Source organism: Octodon degus, unplaced genomic scaffold, assembly GCF_000260255.1.
Source record: "Octodon degus isolate 3935 unplaced genomic scaffold, OctDeg1.0 scaffold00070, whole genome shotgun sequence".
Taxonomy (NCBI): domain Eukaryota; kingdom Metazoa; phylum Chordata; class Mammalia; order Rodentia; family Octodontidae; genus Octodon; species Octodon degus.
This window is the reverse complement of record NW_004524646.1, coordinates 4286991-4310772: the sequence shown is the minus strand read 5'-3', so window position 1 is coordinate 4310772 and position 23782 is coordinate 4286991. Positions and strand designations below refer to the sequence as shown.

Below are 23782 nucleotides of genomic sequence, written 5' to 3'. Positions count from 1 at the left end.
ATTTTTGTTAAAGGCACAGGTCTGAATCTGAAAGAAAGTCGTATCACAATAAGAAATCTTTGTTTTACATTTTGGAAGATTTGTACATCTGGAATCATGAAAACATTTAATATGACACAAAATCAACAATAATGAATTGCCATACACATGTGAAAACCTTTGTTTCTTAATTTAGTTTTGTACAAAGAGCATCTTTTACAAGAAAACCTTGTAATTTTTTTCTGACAAACTATCTTTTAACCAATGATCAAATTATTGGGATATCTCTAAAGAGACTATTGAGATTATTGTGGGCTCCTTATTAATGAACAAAGGTTGGCAACCCCTCTATCCACCATTTGGAGTCAGGTTCGACAATCTCTCCTCTTCCCATTCTAAGGAATTTTTGTTTCATTATCTTAATTTTTTGATGACCTGTGAGTAAACCAATTTTTATACCACTAAGATCAGCTGGTAACTCAGGAGAAAGCATGATTTTAAGTTTATATCCCAAAGCTCAAATAAAAAGAAGAAAGCTGTTCAGAGAATGAGCACATTAGCTAACATACAGAACACACAAACATCTTTACAAAATCAGAGTGCACTTAAATATATTCTTGACCAGCTCTTTTCTGGCTGAAACTGTGGAGGGTGTAAGAGGAAAAAAAAAGCTGTCTGCTGTGCCAGAAACCCTTAAGAAAAAGTGAAGACATTTTGCAAAGTTGAAGATAAAACATCTGAGAAAGTTTCCCCAGAAGACACTTCGCAAGGTGAGGAGGAAGCTCATCTATGAAAAAGCCAGGCATTATCATTGGGAGTACAGACAGATGTACAGAATTGAGATCCGAATGGCTAGGATGGTGAGAAAAGCTGGCAACTTCTATGTCCCTGCAGAGCCCAAACTGGCATTTGTCACCCAGATCAGAGGTATCGGTGGTGTGAGCCCAAAGGTCTGCAAGATGTTGCAGCTTCTTTTGCCTTCGCCAAATCTTTAATGGTACCTTCGTTAAGCTCAACAAGGCTTCAGTTAACATGCTGAGAATTGTGGAGCCATATATTGCCTGGGGGCGCCCAAACCTGAAGTCAGTAAGTGAACTAATATACAAGTGTGACTATGGCAAAATCAATAAGAAGCGAACTGCCTTGACAGATAATTCATTCAGATTCAGCTCGATCTCTTGGTAAATATGGAATCATCTGCATGGAGGATCTGAGTCCTGAGATCTACACTGTTGGAAAACACTTCAAAGAGGTAAATAACTTCCTGTAGCCCTTGAAGTTATCATCTCCACAAGGTGGAATGAAGAAAAAGACCACTTATTTTGCGGATGATGGAGATGCTGGAAATAGGGAAGACCAGATCAACAAGCTTATTATAAGGATGAACTGAGGTATCTACCATGGTGTTTTCATGATTTGGTCAGTTAATAAAGTATCTGCTTCTAAAAATAACTAAATAAGTTCTTGACCAAATTGAATTATAGTAAATAGTAACTCTGTTACAATTTTAAAAAATTTACAATTACAGATAGACTAGTCAGATTTTGTTATTTGTCAGTTAACAGAGATCTTTAACCTTTCCCTCATGAATTGGTAATCTGCAGGGCAGAGGGCAGTGGGGACTCTGAAGAGTTTGGAGCAGGAGAGATGCAAATCAGAGGGGAAATTCAGGAACATGGAATTGAAAATCCCATTATTTCTTTTCCAAGTCAAAATATGGGTTCTAGGTTATAAATGAGAAAAAAAAAACCTTCTTAATTGGAAATCTGGACATGGTTGGAAGCAGAACAGGAAACAGGGTGGGAGGGAAAATGTCCTTTCCCAGAGCCTTCAGTAGCTCTGGGCAGTGGAAACTCAAGTCCCCAGCACAGCCTCCAGCTGCCCACATGATAGTTCCAGGACCAGCAGGCCTCTCCCAGGGATATACCAGCTGGACCTATGAAGGGCTGCAACAGCTGTAGTGTGTTCACCTCTCACTCACCACCTGCTGCCTTCCACAAGGCCTTCAGTTTGTTTCAAAGTAACGCAGAGGTGGCTCTCAGGAGTCCTCAAAGTGATGCTGCTATAGGAGGTGCAGTGGGAAGGACACCTTTTCTCGCTTCATGAGTGCCACCTGCAACCTGGGAACCTACCTCCTCTCCAGTGCTGAGAACAGCCTGCCATGCACCTGCACCAAGGTGCAGTGTGCCTGGGGCACCTCCCTTCCTGCTCTTGCTGTTGAGCTTCTCCAGATCGGCGCCAGTCAGTGAGGGCCCAGGGGAGCAGCCAGTCCTGCCAGAGCCCAGCCCAAGGCTCAGCTTAGACAAAGCACATCCTTTCTGCCTGCTCATGAAGAGCACAGACTTTGGAGCCAAACAGAGCTCTTATCAGCTGTGTAACCTTAAGTAAGTCTCTTAACTTTCCTGTGTCCCCAAACAGTGACATGTAATATGAAGATAATAATGTTTTTTTTTTTTAAAGCAGAACTGGGGATTGAACTCAGGCCCTTGCGCTTGCCAGGGAAGCGCTTATTCCACTGAGCCATCTCCCCAGCCCCAGAAGATAATAATGGTGCCACCTTTTTGGGCAGGTTGTTGCAAGAGGAAAGGAATTGATGACGTGCTTTGTACTCAGGGTCAGGGGAGAAGAGTGGAGGCTGCTGTCAGCATTGTTTGTGGCCCTGCCTGAGACAAAGTTTCAGTCTGCCGGAAGTTGAGTGTTACTTCCAGGGCATAAGGGAAGTAGTTATGGAGTAGATGATTGCTTAGTTGGTGAGGAATTTTGAGAGAGGTTGTGTAGCAGAAAAGCAGACCCAGGATCGCACAGGCAGCTGTTATGTTTTGTGTCCGGATGTCCCTCAAGCCCCATGTGGTCATGGGAAGTGGACTTTTCAAAGGCAGCTGACTTTAGAGTTTGTGAATGATTCGTTGTCTAGTGCTGGGATTGGGGATGCGAATGCTGCACCTGCCCCAGGGCCGGTCACCTGCATACATAAGGGAGGGAAAGAGACCTGCTTTCCCCTTTTTTCCTTTTTCTGTCTTCCACAGCCATGAACAATTGCCCCTTGGATATTCTACCCTGCCTTGGAGCCATCTGTTTATACATTGAAGCTTCTACATGCTGTGAGCTAAATAAACCTTTTCTCTTTTAACTTTGGGTGTTGGGTATTTTGTCTCAGCAATGAGAGAAAAATAACTAAGACAGAATTTAGTACCAGAAGAGTGGGGTCATTGCTGTGACTTTGCCTGACCTCTGGTTCAGGGGCCTTTGGGGTCTGCTTGTGGAAAGAGTTTGGGAAGGTTCGGAGATGCCAGGTGGAAATGCAGAGCTGGAACACCTCAGGCTGCTCTGGATGGGAGCTTCTAGTCAGCGCAGAAGCCCAGAAGGCTGGTAGAAATCCTGCAAGTAAAGACCAGGCTCAGGACATTTCTGCTGGGAAGAAGGACTGTGCTGCCTGTTGGATTCCAGATGATGATGTATGCTGTGGCTGGGCAGAAAGTTTGTCTACATTTTTCTTGCGTCTCAAGACTTTACCTGAGACTGAGGTTAAGGGCCACAGACTAATCTAGGAGGAGAAATTTCAAGGAAGTTAAGTGTTGAGGCCATAGCATGCCTCCTGTTGGCAGCTTTTAGCCGGACCTATGTGGAGAATCAAGAGCAAAGAGGCCCGCAGAATGCTTTAAATTGTTGTGAGTTTGGCCAGAAGTAAAGCTCCAGTGTGGCCTGTAATGATTGAGCAAAGGAGATCTTGATTGCTGAAAAGGAACAGGAGAATATAGAAGATGACCTGAGGGCAGCACAAGAAGCAGCAGAACTCCACCCTTTCCAGCTCCAAAATTACAAAAGTGAGAAGTTTTGCTTTGAGAAGAAAGCCCCACACACCATGTTTCAGGATGGCAGAAGCTGCACCATGCTCCGCAGTGGTGGCAACAGAGACTTTCCCCCCAGAATTGGGTTCAGAATGGCTGGTGACTCAGGCACGGCACCCCTACAGTCAAGAGGGAGGATAGCCTGGCTACTGCTCCAGCTGGCAGCAGACCTTGGCATAGTGGTACAGATCTTAGAAGCATACAGAATGGCAAAGCTATGGGATCAGCACAGCTTCCACCATGATTTCAGAAGGCCTGAGAGGTCAGGCAGTGGGCCCCTGAGAGGGTGGTGTGTGAAGCTGTCAGTGGGAAGCCAAAGGTTCAGTGGAAACCCCAGAAGTTTGGAGAAACCAAGAACATGGATCATCTGAGGAAAACTGCAAGGAAGGAGAAGAATGAGCCCAAGAAAGAAGACAAGAAAGCTACAACCGTCTGAAGTGCTGTAGGAGTGGGGTTACCCAAGCCCTGTGGAGTTTACAATGTGCCACAGATTGCCTCAGATGCTGTGCCTGAGACTGCAGTACTTAAATGGTTTCCTGCCAGATTTTGGACTAGCTCTGATCCATTCCTTTGTATCTCCCTGTTGAAACTTTTGGAATGGAAATGTTTATCTCGTACCATTGATTGTTGGAAGTGTTTCACTTTCTTTTTATTTGTACAGGGACTCACAGCTAAGAGTTTGCCTTACATCTTGGAGAGCTTGGGACTCAGACTTTTCCACAATGCTGAACCTTTTAGGATGTTGGCAACTCTTAGAGGTGGGCTAAGTGTTTTTCATTTAAAGGGATGTGCATGAGTCTCTGGGGGACCAGGGGTGAAATGTTATTATTTGTGTATGGAGGTCCCCACAAAGCCTCATGTCATGGGGGGGTGGCCTTTCTGGAGGTGGCTTAATCTGGAGTTTGTGATTGGCTCATTGTCTAGTGCTGAGATTGAAGGTATGAGTGCTATTACCTGTGCTAGGGCAGGTAGTCTGCACGCAACATAAGAGAAGGAAAGTGTCTTGCTCCTCCCTTTTTGCTCTTGTTCCTCTTAGTGTCTTCTACCATCACGAGCTATTGCTCTTCTGCACATGCTACCCTGCCTTGGAGCCAGCTAAGTATGAACTGAAACTTCTACAAACTGTGAGCTAAATAAAATTTTCCTCCTTTATCATTGGTTATTGGTTATTTTATGTCAGCAATGAGAAAAGTAACTAAGACAGCAGCCTTCTCAGATGCCTGGAAATTTCCCATCCAACAACATGGCTTCAGATTCAGTTTCAAAAATCCTAAACCACTGGTCATAGTGCTGGATGCTGTGTTGGGGGTGGAGCAGGGAGGAACCTTTAGATCAGTTGCAAACAGAGTTGTATAAAATGTGGATTCTGGGCCGAGTGAGAACTTCTGCCACGTTCTCTGGACCCCCAGATCCAGCCCTAGCCCAGGCCTAGTGAGTGTGGGGGAGAACTTCTGGCTACCCTTTGCTGGCGGGACATATCTGGTCCAAGCCCAGGTGCAGTGTCAGTGAGACCCTCTTCTGCATCCTTGGAACACCCCCCCCCCCCGCACCACTCCGCAGACCCCCCACCCCCCGAATAAGAACATCTGTCACGTTCTCGGGACCCCCAGATCCAGCCCTAGCCCAGGCCTGGTGAGTGTGTGGGAGAGCTTCCTCTCCCCCCACCCCACCTTGTCCCCTTCAGACCCAGCTCAGGCCTGGCATACAAGCCTGGGGTGAAACTCTGCAGCTGCAGTCCCTGCAGAGAGAGTAGGGAACAGAACAACCCAGCTAGTCCAGGAGCAGAACATCTTACCAGAGAGGCACAACAGGAAAATTCAAACTTTGTAGATCTACACCTGAGTTTCAGTGGGTGCTAAGATTATAACTGCACCAAAGCTCTACAACAAAGATCAAAAGACAGTGCTATACAAAATGACAACGAGAAGGAGCAAAATGCAATCTCAGACCCCAAGCCCACCCATAACAAGTGCAGAGGACAGTAACACAGAACGAATTGGGAATTATACAGCTGAAATCAATGAATCAAGAGCTTCTGAAATAAAGAAACAACTGCAGAAAGGTATAGAGGAACTCAGATTGGAAATAAAAAAAGGAATCCCTGAATTAATAGCATCTGCAGTAAAGAATCAAATGCAGAAACATATAGAGGAAACCCAATGCCCACCCAGAACAAGTGCTGAGGATACTAGCTCAGCTCAAATGTATGAATTGATAGTGTCGGAAGTAAATAAGCAACAGCAGAAAGTTATAGAGGAACTCAGAGTGGAATTATTTTCTGAAATAAAATGTGGACTCTGGTCAGGCTGAGCAGGTAGTTCACAAGCTTGGACTTGGGTGCATGCATTACCCCCCCACCCAATACACACATGCATATGCCTGTCCTTGACTGTAAACTGCTTCTATCCTTTTGTTTTCCATTTGTGGCTCTGGTCATTATTTATCTCAGCTTCTAACTTCAACTTTTAAAATTTTTAAATGATTTAAATCTCCAAAAAAGTGCAAGAATAGTACCAAGAACACTCATAACTCCTCAGATTCACTAGTGTTTAACTTCTCCCACAATCTGTATATATTTGTTTCTACAGGTGCATGCACACACAGCCATATTCATACACATTATCGGTTTTTACAGTGACTATGACATCTTTTTTCAATCCACATAGAAAACCAGGAAAAATTAATGTAAAACAGTAGCACAATAATGTAAAACATTCATGCACATTAGATGAACAAGTCATTAACAAAAATTTAAAGGTTTATGTAGGAATACCAAGTCATCTACAGTAATATTCTTTTCCAGATCATAAACTGAAAATTATGCTTAGCTTAGTTCTGACCTGTCCTTCCTCCTCTCTATATGTCATGAAAAATTTACTGTTGCTCTACCTAAAAGATAGTTTCTTAGCAGACTGAAACTTCTTTTTGCTATGTGAAGAAAGCAGAACAGAAAGAAATGCTCCTGTGTACCCAGTTTCCATGAAGAAGAGAAACATATGCACACTGATGCCCTCACTGAGGCAGAAAAAACAAAGAAGGTCTCCTGGGTGCAAAGGAGAGAAGACCTTGGTAGTGGAGGCTTTGTACCTGCACTTCCGGAGCACTGAATCTGACAAGCATGGGCTCGCCCAAACCTGACAGCCCCATGCTGGCTTCTCCAAGTCTCCTCCAAGTAGGCTCTATTTCTGATTTGCCACATACGCAAAAAGTGAGCAAGTGTGAACTGCCTGAGATCAAAAGAGTGTTTTCACAATAAAAGTCTTTCATGTCAGCAGAATTTTTTTTTCAAAAAACTGGATAAAGCGTATTGTTACAAAAATGAAAACTTATAGGTAAAACCCTTAAAAAGAGTCAGTTGATCTTGGCCTAAGTGAGAGTGCTGTTTCTCCATCTGGATTGGTACACATGTGGGACCACCACCACCCCTAACCAGAAAGGGGTAGCCAAAATTTTCACCCCAGGAAATACTGTAAAGAAGCTCAGATGTCTTTTGAGATTTGTGTAGACAGCTTTGTTTAAGAAAGTCAAGCTCTTCTGACAGAGTCTTCATTAACATTCCATTGCATCTATCCAATAAGAAAAATCAAGATTGAAGAAAACAAAATCTACTCAACCCACATACCTGTAATATTTACCAAGAAACCCAAAAGTTCTGTCTTCCTTGGTTCAAAAGATCCCCAAATGAAAGACTTAAAACTTTTCAGGGTGACACAAGTATTCTGGATACAGGTTAATCCAACCTTCTGACTTGACACTTCAAGATGACTCATTAATATTTGCATTGAGCTTTTATGAGGAGGAAAAGGTAACTTAAAATTGCTACATTCCTCTCAGGACAAAAGCATGAATCAGCGCCTCAACTTTGAGTTGCTTTTGGTGGGCTGCACTGGGAAGCCTGCTCTAGGGTCTTCACATTGTTTTTGTATTTTTGTTCCTTTTCTCAGACACAAAGGAAGCAGATCAAGGAGACTGAAGGTGGTCCTTATGACTGTGTATCTCTGAGGACATCTGTTTTTAATTTTTATCTCTAGTGGAACATGTTCAGAGTATGTAATAATTACATTCACATCTTAATTCTTTTTTTCATCCTCTTTGCCCCTTCCTTCACTCCTTCCTTTGGTCCCATCCCTTTTCCAAAAGTTCTATCTCCTTATTTCTCATTATCTCTCTTGTATTTTGCTCTTTATTTATGGCACCTTAAAAGAAAGATAACTCAAACATTTGAGTTTCAAATAGCTGTGAACTGCTTAACAAAACTGGCAGAGCCCAGCTTGATGTCATCACTTCCTGTACAGGGAAGGAGAGGGAGTAAACAGTGGGTGTCCATGCCCTGGTCAGATGGAGAGAAGGGAAGAAATGAAAATGGTTTCCATTCACTTTCATTTTTCTATCAGATGAATAGTTGCCAGACTCCTGGAAGCACGTGGCTTGGTTCTTTCTCTTAACTTACCAAGTTCTTCAAGAAACTGACTGCCTTGGGGTGACTGATAACACAACCGAGTCCACTGGCTTAATGTCAGTGCAGCAAGCGGTCTTGCTATCGGGTTGCATCACGGTGGAAACCAGCACAAGGCCTTGTCAAGGTAAGCAGCACCTATCCACGAGGATCTGTGCTTCATGTTCTCATCTGATTCATTTCAAAATCGAAGTGCAAACAGAAATCACTGTCTCAAGTAAACAAGAGTCTGATTTCTCTTTCAATTTTGAAGATGTTTTCCCAAAACAAATAATAAAAGAAAACAGAATTAGGTGTTATGTTAAATTCAAGCTTTGGCCATGGCTTGTAGAACAACAACTCCCTAAATCCTATCTTGGAGGAAGTAAAAACATTTCTATTTCCTCTTGCTTTCCTCCTACTTTAGATATCATTTAAAGAATACTTATCACAGCCATGTGGAGAACCACAAAAATCATTAAACACTGGTGTTCTGAATTGGTTTGAGTACTTTCGGGAATCTCCTGCTTTGACCACACGGCGCTCTATTTTCTGGGATACTGAGCTGAAAGCAACCAGTATACAGAATTGAAAAATTGCCTTGCAGCAAAGTTGGTCCCAGGACATGAAAACTAGCTCCCTAGGTGCTGTGAGAACAAAGGAGGCAGGTGGCACAGGATGCGATGTACTGGGGAGACTTACAGAAGTCTGATACCGGATGACAGTGAGACCAAGCACATCCCTGCAAGATGGTCATAAGGAGGGAAGTATCTCTTGGTTAGGAAAGTAGTGACTTCATTCAAGTCATAATGTATCAGGTTTATCTTAAACTTATATCAAAAAGTCAGGCAAGCGCTGGCCAAATAGCTCAGCAGATTAAAGCGCCTGCTTAGGCAGATACATACAAAGGCCACAAGTTTGATTCCCTGGCCTGCCATGCCAGCTCTGCCACCGGGGCACACTGAGACAGTGATCGAGACTGGGTGTAGTGGTGCATGCCTGTAATCCCAGCACTTGGGAGGCTTTAAACAGGAGGATCACTATGAGTCTGATCTACACAGTGAGACCCTGTACACCCTTAACACTCTATCCTAAATATAAAAAGAAAAGTCAGGCACACTCTCTGTGCCAGGGTATTGTTGTACAGCTCCACACACTACTTGAATGGCTTGACCTCTTTTCGGGATGCAGAAAACTATACAGGGTTACTTTGGGATTGTCTTCATGGTGACCACTCAGGATGACATGGCAGGAAGACTCCTCACGTACTGTAAAGTCCCTTCTCATAGTAGAGTATACACTTGCTTGATTTATGTTGAGTTATACTCAGGTTTCCTTGTCATATTTGTATAGTTTCATTTTTGTTTACATTTAGAGCTCTGATTCTTAGTTTACTCCTATGTATGGTGTGAGGAATGTGTTAGGGTTTGTGTCTAGTTGTCTGCCCAAAGCCTCATGCAGTCATGGATGGGGTGGCTTCTGGAGTTTAGGGTTGATTATTGCAGGTATTAGTGTTTCTCCCTGGCCCTAGGGGTGGGGGTGTAATCTGCATTACAATGTAGGGAGGGGAGAGAGGCTCTCTAGCTGCCAAAGCTGCTGCTCCTGCTCTTTTGCTCTCTGCTCTTTGCCATCGCCATGAATGGTTGCTCTCTGCCTGGGAGCCAGCTGAGTATGGACTGAAACCTCCACTAATTGTGAGCTAAATAAACCTTTCCTTCCTTCATTTTGGATGTTGGGCATTTTGTCCCAGCAATGTGAGAAGAGTAACTGAGACAGAACGCTTCTAATTAGACCTTTTCCCCCAGATAGCTGCCCAATTGCCTTAGTATCAATGTCAAGTATTTGAAAGTCTTTGAAAGTCTAAATATGAAGTCTCCACTTGTTCTTGGGTCTATTCCAGATTTTTCTAATCTATTTTTGTCAGTCTGCCTATTTGTGTGCCAGTACTACAGTTTCAATTATGAAATGTGTGTCATGGGCGTTAGTATTGTCTTAGTAGTGCCTTATTCTTTATCCTTTCCTCACCCTTTTCTTTTCAGTGTTTCCCCTGAAACACTGTGTGTATTCTCCTGTTCTTATTCTTGTGTGCTTATTTTTCTGTGTAGATTTTGATATCATCTTGTCTTTCTATAAGTAAATATTTATTGATATTTTTGCTGGAATATCAGCAAATTAATAAATTAGCTTGGAAAAAAACCAATGTGTCGATAATGTAGAAGAACCTTATTCCAGAAGGGATATCTTTCCATCTGTTCAAGTCTAATTTTTTTTCCATTCATGTATTTGATACAGGGACTCACTATGCAGCTCAGACTCGTAGCGATCCTCCTGTTTTCAGCCTCTCCAGTGCTGGGATTACAGGCATGCACCACTGTGCCTGGACTGGGTTGCCAGCTCAGTGTGCCCCAGGAGGGTGGGGCTGGCGAGGCATGTGGGACCGAGGATCGGACCCTGGTCCCTGCACTTGCCTAAGCAGGCGCTTAATCTGCAGAGCTCTCTCACCAGCCCTTAAGTCTAATTTTTAAAGACTGTTTTATAATTTTATCAATAGATATGTTGCGCAGTTCTTGTTAAGTTTACTCCTATGTATATAACGTATTCAATGGGGTGGGGCTAGGGGAAAGGAAATTTATGAACTCACATTGTTTGCCTATAAAAATGAGCAAAGCAACCATCAGAAGACTTCCCACCCTAAACCAATCAGCCTCAATCATGGTCAGACAGATAAAAGTGATACTACCTGCTGTGAGAGGTGGGCCCTGCTGGGTTAGGGCAGGACAGTGGCCTGAAGAGGGTAGCCAGGTCTCTTCCCCAGGGTTGGAGGCAGCTGATTTGTCTTTGTATTAAGAAAGGAGAAGCAATGGACGTCAAACTGTAGTCCACACACCTACCAAGTTCTCCACTCAGTTCCCTGGGTGAGCCTGCACCTTCCCACACTAGGCTTCAGGTCCAGGGTCAGCTTCTCTGGTGGGAGTGCAGCCAACCCTCGCAGGCATCCTTACAATAAGGAAAAACACGGAGCTTTCTCTTCTGAATTCTTGGTGACCTTCCTGGGGTTCTGTCTCAGGCCAGCCTCACCCAAAGCCTTGTTCCCCTCATTGCACAGACACCTGGGCTCCCAACAGGTCCAAGATGCCATGCTCTATCTGCACCCCTCAGGGAACAGGGTAAGTTTGTTGGTTGGAGGGGCCATCCGTCCTGTGGTGGTCCTAGGTGGTAGGGACTGAGTATTGGTGTCCCCACAAATTCCTCAGAAGCCGATATCCAAGGTGATGTCCTGAGGAGGTGAGGCCTTTCAGAGGTGTTTGAGTCATGAGGGTGGGACTCTTATGAATGGGATTAGTGCCCTTAAGCAAGAGATCCCCCCTGAGTTGTCTCTGTCTCTCCCCCCCCATCGGGTAGCTTGGTGAGAAGATAACATCTATCAATCAGGAAGGAGCCCTACCCAGAACTGCACCATGATCTTAGACTTTCCGCCTCTGGATCTGCACTAAGTGAATTGCTGTGGTTTATAAGCCACCCAGCCTATGGGACTTCGTTACAGCAACCCAGATGAGTGAAGACACCACATGTGGGGTTTGTGACTATGTCACCTCTGTATCCTGATGCCTCCCCTTTCAACCACACTTATCCTGAGATTTGCAACAATTATTATTTTTTTATTACAAGATACATAAAAGTAGGGAGATTTCTGGTACGGTGGAGGAAGTCCTGGACGAGACAGGAGGAGGGCTCTCTCCCAAGGCCAGGTGGTGCAGTGGCTCCTTGGGGGCCGCGCTCTCAGCTCGGGTCCAGCACCTTGCCCAGGAGCAGGCTGCTCCATGTGAAATTATCAAAGATCAGGACAAGGAAGGGGTGGTCGAAAGCGAAGGTGACTGGCTCAGACTCTTGCTTTACAGTGACCCCAGGATCTGCTGCTTCCTTTCTACCTCTCTCGTCCATGTGCAGCATGGCCTTGTGGACAACCTGTGGGCAGCACACGGAGGGGGGAGGTGGTGAGTCCCTGCCACATGCCAGGCACTGTTTGCATCTCATCCTGTGGTCTCCTTGCACCTCCACTTCATGGAACCGAGGCTGAGCCTTGGTTACCTGCTGGCTCCTTGCCTGAGCAGCAGCCCTGGGACAAGAGTCTGGGTCGCTCTACCTCCAGCTCCTGTCCGAGCCACGTTTCCCCCTTGCACCTGTAACTTGTTGAACCTGGCTTCAATGCCATCTTGGGTGTGCCTTGCTGTGTCCCACCCTGGGTGGAGGAGACCTTGCTCTCTACCCACTCTGCAGGAGGAGCACCTCATTCAACATGAGCAAAGTGCTTGTGCCTGCCCTGGAATGGAAAGCCAGGGCAGAAGCTAAAAGTGCACATTTTTGTGGCTATGGTCCTTGAAAAGGAATTCTGAACGGGGCAAGGTGTTGGCTTCCTTGTAGGGAAAGCCTTTGATAGATCATAATCCGGCTAATTAATAGGTGGCATTTGGTGTGCTCCTAATACCCCGTAGGGTAGCAACTTCCACCAGCTCTATTTTATAGCCAGGGCTCCAGGTTCTGAATGGCTGTGACAGCACCATGACTGGAATAAGTGGGGCTGAGATGGACACCCTGCACTGGGTCTTGAGAAAAGGGTTTGAGTCAACAGACCCAAGGGCAGCTGTCAGACTGACTTACAAGTTCTGAGACTATGGAGTCAGAGTCAGGGAGAGACTGGGATGCCACACACCTTAAAAGGGGTGGCTGACTTGCCTGAGTCCACTTGCACAACGTGCATCGACCAAGTAGGAAGCATCAGGGCTTCAAAGCCCTCCTGTTTGGGGGGTGGAGCCACATCCGAGTGACGGAGGCACCCCTAGAACCTGGTGCAGCGAAGGACACACAGTAGGGGTTCAATACAAAGTTTTATTTTTGTTCTTTCTTTCTTTTTGGCCTGCTCAGGATGCCTTAAGAGCAGGTCTGGTAAGGCATGAGGACCTGGGGATCGAACTACAGAATTCTGAGCCTAACTGCTTTGCTTAAGCAGGCTCTTAAACAACTGAGCTAATGGGCAGGCCCCATCAATACAAAGTTTTCTGACCAAATGAACATCGAGCTGCAGGACAATGAGTAACTGAGTGGAAGCGTGATGGGACCCCTGCCAACAGTTGTACATTTCATGTTTCTTTTTGCCGAGCTGTTCACTGAGCCACCATGATAGCTTCGTGCTGCCCAGCAGCCCCTGTGTGGCCTGGCAGGATGGCTAGATGCTCAGGCTGCGGCCCGCCCTTGTCACCAGCTCCTTGTTTGATCTTAGAGATGTCATGTGTTAAGGTGAGGTTCCGCTTCCCTCACCGGAGGTTGAGGGTACTGCACCCAGACCTGAGTTCTCAGGCTGAGAATGAGTGGTATTTACTATTACTTTTATTGTGGATTTTGGAGGAAGAAAAGTATAAAAATCTGGGTTCTTTTTTTACCTTTGATAACTTCAGCGGGGCCTCCTGGGATATGGCTGAGAAATTGGCCTGGCTGGAGAACAAGTCCGCAAAGCCCATTTCTGTCAACACATCCCTGAGGTCATAGGCACTCGAGACGGAGAGCTTCGGTAGGTACAGGTCCACTGGGCTGCTCGGACGAAGCAGAGAGGTTAGAGGGCCAGCGGGGCCTACTGGGAGGGAGCTGCAGGCCTCCCCTGCCAGACTCCATTTCTCCGGCTTCAGCCTCCCAGTGTGACCTGCTCCTGGGGCAGGAGAAAATCGGGCAAGAGCAGAACCTGCCCCCTCGGTCATGAGGTGGAGGCGGATCTTCCTGGGCCTCTAAGCTTCACTCCTCTATTGGGTGGTTCCTTTGGGCTGATCCCACCTGTGAGACAGCTCGGCCAGTGGGCATCGAAGACAGTGACCCCTAAAGTCCTGAGCGAGGCAAGGTGGCACCCCTGTAATCCAAGCACTCTGGGAGGCTGAGGCAGGAGGAGCGCAAGTTTGAGATCGGTTTGGGCAGGTTAGTGACCCTGTCTCAGGTTTAAAAAAAATTTTTTTTAAAGGGTGATGGTGGCAGATGTAGGAAGTTCAGTGAGGAGGTTCTAGGTTCAGCCCCCAGGACCACACACACACACACACACACACACACACAACTTCTGGTTCCCAGATAGTGGAACTAGAAACAGAGGCTAGGAGGGACCGCTGGGGTTGGTGGCCTCACCACACCTCTGAGGCTGGGTGACTTTAGCTAAGTCCTGGCGTCCCGGGTGCCAGAGCGCTACAATTCTAAAGAATTTGACTCTGCTGGCGTGAAAGAAGAGGCCTGTGACCCTGCCCAAGTGCCCGAGTGAGTGCCTGTTTTACCATCTGGAGGCCCTGGGTTCTCTTCTAAGACGTTTCCACGCCTCTGCTTGCCAGAGGGATGAGGATGCCCGCAAGCCCAAGGCTGAGGCTCTAGCGCAGTCATGCTGGGGGGCGGTGGTGGTGGTGGAGGCGCACGCAGTAAACCTTTGGAATCAACGCCTTCATTTTCCAGATTCACAGGCTAAAACTCGGGCCCTGGGGATCCCCGAAGGCCCTCGTGGGCGGCAGGATGAGCACTCCCAGCTTGCTGTGTGCCTAGCCGCTCTACAGGGTGAAGCACGGGGCCGCGGGGTGTCGGTTGCTGACCGACGTCCTCCACACTGGAGTATTTTTATGAAGAGTTTTGGGAGTGGGGGGCGGATTATCCATCGCCTTATTTTCCGTAAGGTCCAAAATTTGTTTGAATCATGGTTCATTATCGCCACCTAGTGGCCCTACTCTTAGACCGCAGGTTCGTTTTTTGTAGGGGTGTGTGTGTGTGTGTGTGTGTGTGTGTGTGCGTGCGTGTGCGTGTGTGTGTGTGTGGGGGGTGTGTGCTGGGAACAAGGAAGGTTTAGGAAGCCCAGAGGGGTGTCGGGAGTTTGAGGCCTGAGAATCGCAAATTTGCGCCCTGCCTGGGCTAGTGACTTAGTGAGCCTCTGAACAAAGGAACGAAAAAACATCCCTAACGTCGCCGAGACACAGGCTCACCCCTTCCCCGTGGGTGCCTGTGCACACATTTTTCTGCTACTTCGCACAGCCCTAGGGGGTCAGGCTGCCCACACCACGCTTGCCTGCAGGAGGGAGGTGGGAACTCCCAGGCTCCCCCCACCCCCACCCTCACTCAGCACTGGAGGAATCTTTGCAGCGGTCCCCATCCCCCAGCACTGAACAGCTTGCCTGGACAGTGTCATTCAGAATAAAAACAGCCCCGAACCATAAAGCTCAAAATCCATCTATGAGGCAGGAGGATCTTTGCGAGTTTGAGGCCAGCCTGGGCTACAAAAAGAGCTCAAGGCCAGCCAGAACTACATAGTGAGACCCTGTCTCAAAGAGACAAACAAAACAAAACAAAACAATCCATGCAATGAAATAGAAAGGTCTTTTCTAGATTTTCTGCGGAAAGAGGTTTTTGGGGGCTAAAATTTAAAAGCTTACTCATAAAAACAAAATTATCCCTAATGGTGATAGTTTGATACACGTATGCATTGTGTAATGCTTAAATCAGGGTAAACATCTCATTTAAATACCTGTTTTCTGCGAAGCGTACCATTTCTTCATGGTAAGAATGTTGCGGATCCTTTCACCTAGCAGGCTGGAATTCACAGCACAGGCAGTACTGTCAGATCTGCACAGGACACCTTGAGCTTCTTGCTTGGGACCCCTGCCCACTGGCTGAACTCGTGTCGGGCCGAGCCTCTGCATAATGACAGAGGCTCTGCGCGCCTGTGCGCCTGAGCAGTGCACGCTCCACCTTGAGCCTTTCTACTTCCGCTAATTTCCCGGAAACTGTTTCTTGCTCCGTAGTGCCCTGCTCCGAGCCTCTATTTCCGCATTCAGTCTTCTGTCCCTGGCCTGGCCCCGCCCTGGCGCAGAGCACAGCAGGGCCTCCTGTGTTTGAACATCCAGTGAGCGGATGAAATGTGCTGGGCCCACGGGCTCTCCCGAGCCATTGCACGCCTGCCACATGGCCTCTGTGGGAGTCTGCACTACCTGACCTGCCCGCTGCTTCTGTGTGGGCTGGCATTTTCTGATTCTCCTGCTCTGAATCAGAACCCCCCAGTGTGTAGACACCACTCTGGAGAAGAGGCCAGGAGCAGGGCTGGCCACGTCTGCTGGGAACTTCAGTCGCTCTCTGTTCTGGAGCTCATGAGCATATGAGTTGTTCCTTCCTTTGTTCCACTGCTGTCACTAACTGGAATCTTCAGCTGACCTCGCTCGAATGCCAGCCCTGTACAGGCTGCAAGCTGCAGACACAGAGCCCCTTGGGTGGTTCTCCTGACTCCCAACCCGGAGCTTGTACTCCTTGTTCTCTTTCTAGACCTATTTATCAGCGACTCATGCCCTCACTTTCTAACTTGTTTTCTGGTTGGTTGCTTGAGGAAGAGTTGGATCCCTTGAGCGACTTAAGCTACAGCAGTCATTTGCATTGTGCTTTAGTCTTCCAGGAATCTGTAGTGTTGGTTTTGTGAGCAAGACAACAAAATGGAAAAGTAGGAGGACCTGCTCGGTTGGTAAGGTCACTGTAGGACACTGAAGCAAAAATTTGATAATATAGAGGGGACTATGAAACTCACAGGAACAGGGGATCTCACTGCTGAGCAATCAACAAAGAAATAAGTATGAGCTCCAGGTCCGAGAGCCTCAGAGGCTATGGGGTCCCCACAGAGAAGGAGGCAGTGAGCCCTGACAGTGGCGGAAGGAGGCGTAGGTGCCCACAGTGACACTACACTGCAGAAGCCAACACGCAGGGCTGGCGGGAGGGCTTACCGCTGGGTCAGGGAATCCGACCAGCGCTGGATGGTGTCCCGGCTTAGCCTAGCGATGACTGTGTCCATCTGTCCCTGGTCTGGAAGGATGAGGAAGACGGTCCCATTGCCAGTGAAGTGTAGCTGTACCAGCCGGCAGGGGAGCACTGGGTCCTGCAGGTATTGGACAGAGCCCGACCAGAACATCATGGGCACTGTCACCGTGGTTGTCTCATTCACATGGAAGTTCTTCTCTTGGGTGCTTTCTGGGTTGAAGGGCTGTTCCCATGTGCCTGGGAAAAGGAAGCAGAGAGCCAGCAGGAGTCAGGCTGCTAGGGCAGGATGCACCCTTGGGCGGCCTCATGGGAAGCAGCAGAACACCAGTGTGTCCCTGTAAACAGCCTACACAGGAGCCTGCAGCATGATGTCCCCACGGCAGCTGCCAGAGAGTTCCAGTAAGATGCTGCAGTCACCAGATACTTGAGCTCTGGTCCATCCTCTACTGCGCTGAATGGAGGGAGGATTAGCTCTAATTCTAGGCCTGCCTTCTAAACACAGCAGAGGGCAGGAAGACTACAAGAATGCTGGGCCTTGGGGTGGGGGAAGCATTCACTGAAACTGGACTTGGTCTCGGTGCCCCAGCTTAGAGTTCTGGAAGTGATGCTGGACCTGAAGCCACAAATTCAGGGGCCTGGTAGGCACCTTGGCTTTAAGATGAGCCAGTCATCCTTGCCATCCACCCCTACAGGCTAGACCTGTCACCTGGTCCCTCATGCCAGGCCACATTTCCTGAATTCTCCTACTTTGCATCTGCTGGACCATATCCCATGATGTCATTGTCTAGCTTGTTTGCATGCCTCAGGATGGGGAACTCACTACCTTGCAGTACTGGTCAGCTTTGATGGGAAGAATATTGCTCCTAAGATTGACCTCAATCCAGTACCTTCCATGGAGCCTCTTCTGTCCTTCTGAGATTACTCTCAGCAGCATGGCCTGTGGCAGAATGTTTAAAGTTTAATGTGACTGGAGCTCACCAGGATCTCTTCTGCTCTAGCTTAAAGTTCTCCATATCAGGCAAAGACTGAGGACTCCAGTATGTCCCAGGTGTCCTGGTGGTACTTGACTCCAAGCCCTGGAGTGTCATGAGGTCATTATTTCCTAGCTTCAAGGTGGCCAGAACATAGCTCCAGGCAGTTCCTTCCCCATTTCAGTGCCTGTGGATCTATGGATTAGGTGGTCACAGCTCTTGGTTTTTGGTAGAGGCAATGGGGAGAGGCTGGAGGATGCAGGGAAACAAGCTATAGCTGTAGCCTCGAGAGCCGGGACCTCCGCCGGGCCCCTCCCCAATGACTTCTCCATGCTCCATGACTGCAGACACTGTCAGTACTGCAGAAAGTAAGGTACTTTAAGGCTCCTCAAAGCATAAAGGAAGTTTGATGTATGGTAAGGCATGAAGGATAAAAGATATTTTAGGTAATCAGATAAATCGAGAGAGTGCCCATGAGACAAAAGGGGCATGGAGTTAGGGCCAGGGAGAACAATGACTCCCTTACCCTGGGCAGCAGAACCTCTGAGTCCTCTGGGTTTCATATCAAGGGGGAATACAGTTGCAGATGGCATTACAGTTGCTAATCAGCTGGCTTTGAGATGGGGGTGTGTCTTGGATGACCCAAGGGTCTCTGTGTGAATCCCTGGTCCTTATGAGTGGAAAGAAAGCGCAGGGGAGCCAGGGTCCAAGGAGATATGGTGTTGGGAATAGCTGGCTTTGATGGAAGAAGGGAATTTGAGTCAAGGATCGGAGGCCTTCTAAAAGCTAGAAAAGATTTGGAAATGTTTTCTCTCCCAAAGCCTCCAGCAGGAACCAGCCAAGCTCAAACGTTGAGTTTAGCCCTTTGTGGTTCATTTTGGACACTGAACTGCCAGAACTGTAGATAATCAAGTGGTGCTATTTTAAGCCATCAAATCAGCACTGATTCATTGTGACAGCTTTGGGAGGTGCACACAGGCTTCGCCAGAGACAGGTGCAGTCCAGGAAGCAAGGAGAATTTGGTGTGACTGGAGTGTGTGCACGCACACGTGTGGGTGTGTGTATTTGTGTGTGTGTGTGTGTGTGTGTGTGTGTGTGTATGTGTCATAGAGGAGAAAAAATATTAAAATAAGAAGCTGGAGAAGACAGAAGAGTAAAAGGACTCTGGCCTGGGGCTTCTTAACCTGGTCACGTTGGAAATTTGGGAGTGACATCTCGCACGTTGTGAGTAGGATGCTTAGCAGCCTCCCTGGCCTCTTCTTGTCAGTAGCACAGCCTACCCCAATCCCAGTTGTTAAAACCAAAATGTCCCCAGGTCTTGCTCAGATCCTTGGGGGCAGGGGTGAACTCAGCTGAGAACTATGACACTAAAGAAGGCGTTTAGTTTTATTTGCACAGACAATGTGTATCTGATACGCTTGATCATAAAAATGACCTAAGGGTAGTAGACGGGAGCCCTTGGTAAAGCTGTGCATCATAGGCCTTTCTGACTGTGCTTCTGCTTCAGCAGGGCTGGGCTGGGCTGGGCTCTGGACTCTGCGATCTAACAAATCTCCTTGGAGATTTTTATGAACAGTGCTTTGGAACACCTGGCTCCAGACTGGTGGGAGCTGGTGGTAGGGGGAGGCGGGCCTAGGCAGAGCCAGCTGTGGGTTCTGGAGTCTCATGTATGCAGCTCAGTTATAGGGGTGCTGGGGAGACTCTGAGGGGGCTCTGTTGGGTTCAAAGCAGGATGTGTGGCCCCAGCTAAGCAAGGACCCTGGGCAGCATGAGGCCCCCAATCCAGAGCCTGTCTCACATCAGTATCAAATCCACATTTGTGGGTCATGAAGCAGCCAGTCTGTCTGTGGTCACACACACAGATCTCAAAGCAACCTCTCAGAACCCAGGTGGGTCGCTTGACTGTTCTAGGTATCGTTTCGTATTTTGTAAAGTAATCTAGCCCCCTTTCCCAGCAACCCCATGGCAAAGGTGGAGATTCCCAGTAGCAACTGTGCTTTGTGAAAGAAAAGGCACTGTCCAAAGCTGGCCCCAGGTTATGACAGCTGTGGCTATTCTTGGCAGTGATGATGGGGCCCTGTCAGCATGGGTGGGGAGTGGGTACCTCCGAAGTAGATGTAGTTGATCAGGATAAGGATGGCTGGACTGTCTGGTTCTGAGAACATATCCATGAGCTTCCCCTGTGTCTTATTGCTGATGTACTCATTGATCTGTCTGCTGGCGCTGGTCCAGTTCTGAAAATCTGCAGCCAAAGCCTCTGACTCATAGTAGCATTTGATAGCTGCTAAGAAGGACTCCTGTGGATGCAGGTTGTGGTTGAGGAACAAGGCATTGCCCATGGCCATTTCCAAGCTGGTGTCTGACTCCTTGAGGAGCTGGTATAGGTGTCTAAAGTTCTGGTGGATCTCGGTGTCTGACATTCTGGTTAGGTTAAAGCCCAGGGCCTGGAGAAGCTGGGTCCGGGTGTGGCCGCTGGTACCAAGGGACAGCATGGCTAAGGCCATGGAGATGCTCACAGGGGAGATAAAGATGTTCCTGTCAGGAGCCGAGGCCACGAGACGCTGATACAAGCTGAAGGCAAAGTCAACATTGGTTGGTGCCAGGCCCCGGGAATGGCTCTCTGTCCCTGAGACAGTACTGGCATCCTCAGCCTGGTTGGCCCACAGGCTGCTCACGCACAGGCAGAGAAGACAGGTGTACAGGATAAGCGGCATTGTCAGGATGGCCAGGCCCTGCCAAGTCAAGGATGCTTGTTAGAGGGTGTGGTGGCAGCCTGAGTCAGAGGCCTCAATGGCAGAGGAGGCAGACAAAGACCCCGTTCTGTCCCTAGTTCCTTCTTCCACACTGGTGGTACAATCTGAGGAAAGGCACAGCAGGGCCCTGGGTGTCAGTGTCCTCATGTGAAGATGTGGATTCTATGCACTGTGAATGGATTAAATTCTCAGAGGACAGAGATGGGCAGAAGGGACATGATGGTTCATTCGATGGGGTTCAGGGAAGCCCAGGTAGCTGGGGTCTTAGTCTATTCAGGTTGTTATGAGAACAATACTATAGGCTGGATTATCCCTAAAGAATAGTTTTGGAGGCTGGAGTCCAATATAAAAGCACCAGGAGATCTGGTGTCTAGTAAGAGCTTCCTGGGTCTCCCTGAACCCCATTAAATGAACAATCATTTCAGGGCATGTCTGTGAGAGTATTTCCAAGGGAACCGGGATGGGTCAATGGGTAAGGAAGAGCCAACCCCACTAACATGAGCAGGTTTACCCCACCCGTGAGGGCACAGAGAGAATGAAAGGGCGGAGCAAGAGAACGTTCCCTTTGTCTGTGAGCTGAGACCTCATGCTCTGCCTTGGGACATGGCACTCATGTGTTTGGAGGCTTTGGACTCCGAGACTCATACCAGCAGCCCCATTTCGATTTTCAGGCATTGCATTAAGACTGGGGGTTACACCACTGGCTCCTCCTGTTCTCAGGGCCTCAGTGGGGGTTTTTCTTCCTTTGTAATCACATAACTCTACACTCATAAATCTCTCCCTACCCACCCTTATTTAAACCAACAGACAGGAAGCTGTGGTGTTCTCCGGTGTGGGAACCACCCACCTCCCAGGAACTCCTCAGGGGGTTCTTGTCTGGGATGTTCCAAAACCCAAACCTCAAGAGAATGGATGCTAACACCCCTAAACCACGGAGCCCTCCCCCAGCACTTCATGCCTGACTCCCCTTAACTCTGCAGAGTGGCAAAGCAAGCTCAATGACTGATCTGAGATCCCCCCACTTCAGTGCTTGATGATAGGTAGAGCTGGGGCTTGCTCCCCACCCCAGCCTGTAGCTTCTGGGTCTTGCTGGCTTCTCCCCCAGATATGAATTCTGACCTTGACTGCTAAGTCCCCAGTCCTCTCCTTTCCTGGTTTTGTGGCATGCCAGGCTGGATTCAGATCCCAGCACTGCCGTTTATTCACTAGGGAACATGGGAAGGTTGTCTCAGTTCTGCCTCAGTTTCTTCATATAAAACAGTGGAGATAACAGTCCCCAGGGCAGCTGGTTTACTAAGTGGTGCTTCTCGCCTCTCCTCCAGTCCCAGCGCACAGCCAGAGCAGGTGGCATGGCCGCATTCTCCACACTCAGCAGTTGCTGCTGTCCGGGCCCTGGTTGGGACCTTCTGTTCAGTCCCTCCCCACCCCTTGCTGCTAGCTGCTTCTTTCTAAGAAAATCTTGCATTGGCTCCCTGTCACCCAGAGGTGGGTGCCATTGATCCCCACTGAGTTGACCTGGGTCCTCATAATCCAGTCTCTGGTGACGGTCCTGCCCCCAGCTTGAACTGGGCCCTGGAGGTTCCAGCTGCAGGCACCCCTGGCACATGTAACATTTTCATCCTCTGCAGGTCAGGAGGGCCAGGTCATATCTGTCCCCTGATGTTTGCTAGCCTAGAGAGTCAGAGCCCCTGTGCCTGCCCTGCCCCCTGTGGCTCCACTGAAAACCTCCCCCTCCACACCTAGCCTGCTCAGTCCAGCATGCTTTTGAGGCTCACATGCTCTGTGCTGTAGTGAGGGAGCCCTTCCTTGTCTCACCCTGTCCCTGCTCCTCTGTCACATGTAGAAAAATCTGCTTCAGTGCAGGTCACTGCCACCCCAGTCTGTTTGTGATCCCGACCTGGGCAAGGGCCCTGGACAACACGAGGCCGGGGCAGGATGGGCCTCCCTTCCTTCCAGCTCTCCCTGAGGAGACCAAATCTCTCCCTCCTCACAAGCCTTATGTGAATGCCAGTCCCAGCTGACACACGTGCTTGCTTTAGGTGACTTCCTGTCATGTGGCATCAGGGCCCATTTTATAGATGAGAGGGGGAACCAAGGAGGCAGAGCACCCCAGGCAGTGCTAGGACTCCAAGGCCAGCAGAGGTCTGACTTCTGAGCCTGGGTCTCCACCCAGAGCCATCCACCTGCAAAACAGCTCACACAGGTACCCAGCCATAGAGAAAGGCAGGGTGTCAGTACTACTGACACTGTCCTTGCTCCAGGTCACTCAGAGCTGTGACAGATGCGTGTGTGAGACGCTGGCAGATGCCACCTCTCACACCCTACAGAACTGGCATTCTCCACTGGGACACTGCCTGTCACCGATCCATCCCAGCCCTTACACTCCCTCTCTCTGCAGCTGTACCTGCTGCTGGCCTGGGCTTAGGAGCATCAGGTACACTGGCTGGGAAGGGAGTTTAGCCTCAACCCTCTGCTGAAGCCTCTGCAAGCAGAAATCCAAGCCCAGGTTGACGCCCGGATGCTGGGATCTGGGAAGTGCTCCAGGGCAGCATGGTATCAATCCCTGCTGGCTGCCCTGGTGGTCAGTGCCCCGGGAAAATAATCCAAACAAACATGAAAGCTGCAGCCATTGCTCTGTTCTGGAGGACACAGGGGCAGGGACAGGGCAGGGGCAGGGGCAGGGACAGGCAGGCCCCAGGGTTTGCAGGGAGTCACTCACTGTCAGCAGCGGGCTCTAGTTGCTCAGCTGGCTGGGTGCAGTCTGGGATCCTAGCACATGTACAGTAAGCTGGGGGGACGCTGCTTGCTAAATCTTGCTAGGTAGCTGCCCTGCTGGTTAATGGTTAGAGGGGGTCAGTGGCCTTCATCATACAGTGGTCCCCACCCCCTAGCCACTGGCCAATGGGAGGTTTTTTCAGAAAATTTGAGTAAACATAGAAATGCTGCAAATTAACTGTTATCAGTATACAATTACATTATTATTATCAG

The 23782-nt window shown here is 48.5% G+C and overlaps 1 protein-coding gene across 1 annotated transcript in view; it reads right to left on the bottom strand.

Annotated features, from left to right (window-relative positions):
- Window positions 1–23276, bottom strand: part of LOC101561020 (protein Z-dependent protease inhibitor) — a 37150-nt gene extending 13874 nt beyond the window's left edge. Inside the window, exons 1-5 of the mRNA XM_012515585.2 lie at window positions 23199–23276; window positions 20146–20773; window positions 17037–17307; window positions 13701–13848; window positions 12046–12228 (exon numbers count right to left, since the gene is read on the bottom strand). Coding sequence (XP_012371039.2) covers window positions 12046–12228; window positions 13701–13848; window positions 17037–17307; window positions 20146–20773; window positions 23199–23225 — 1257 coding nt within the window. The 5' untranslated portion in view covers window positions 23226–23276. The remainder of the gene's footprint in view (window positions 1–12045; window positions 12229–13700; window positions 13849–17036; window positions 17308–20145; window positions 20774–23198) is intronic.
- Window positions 23277–23782: the final 506 nt, after the last annotated feature.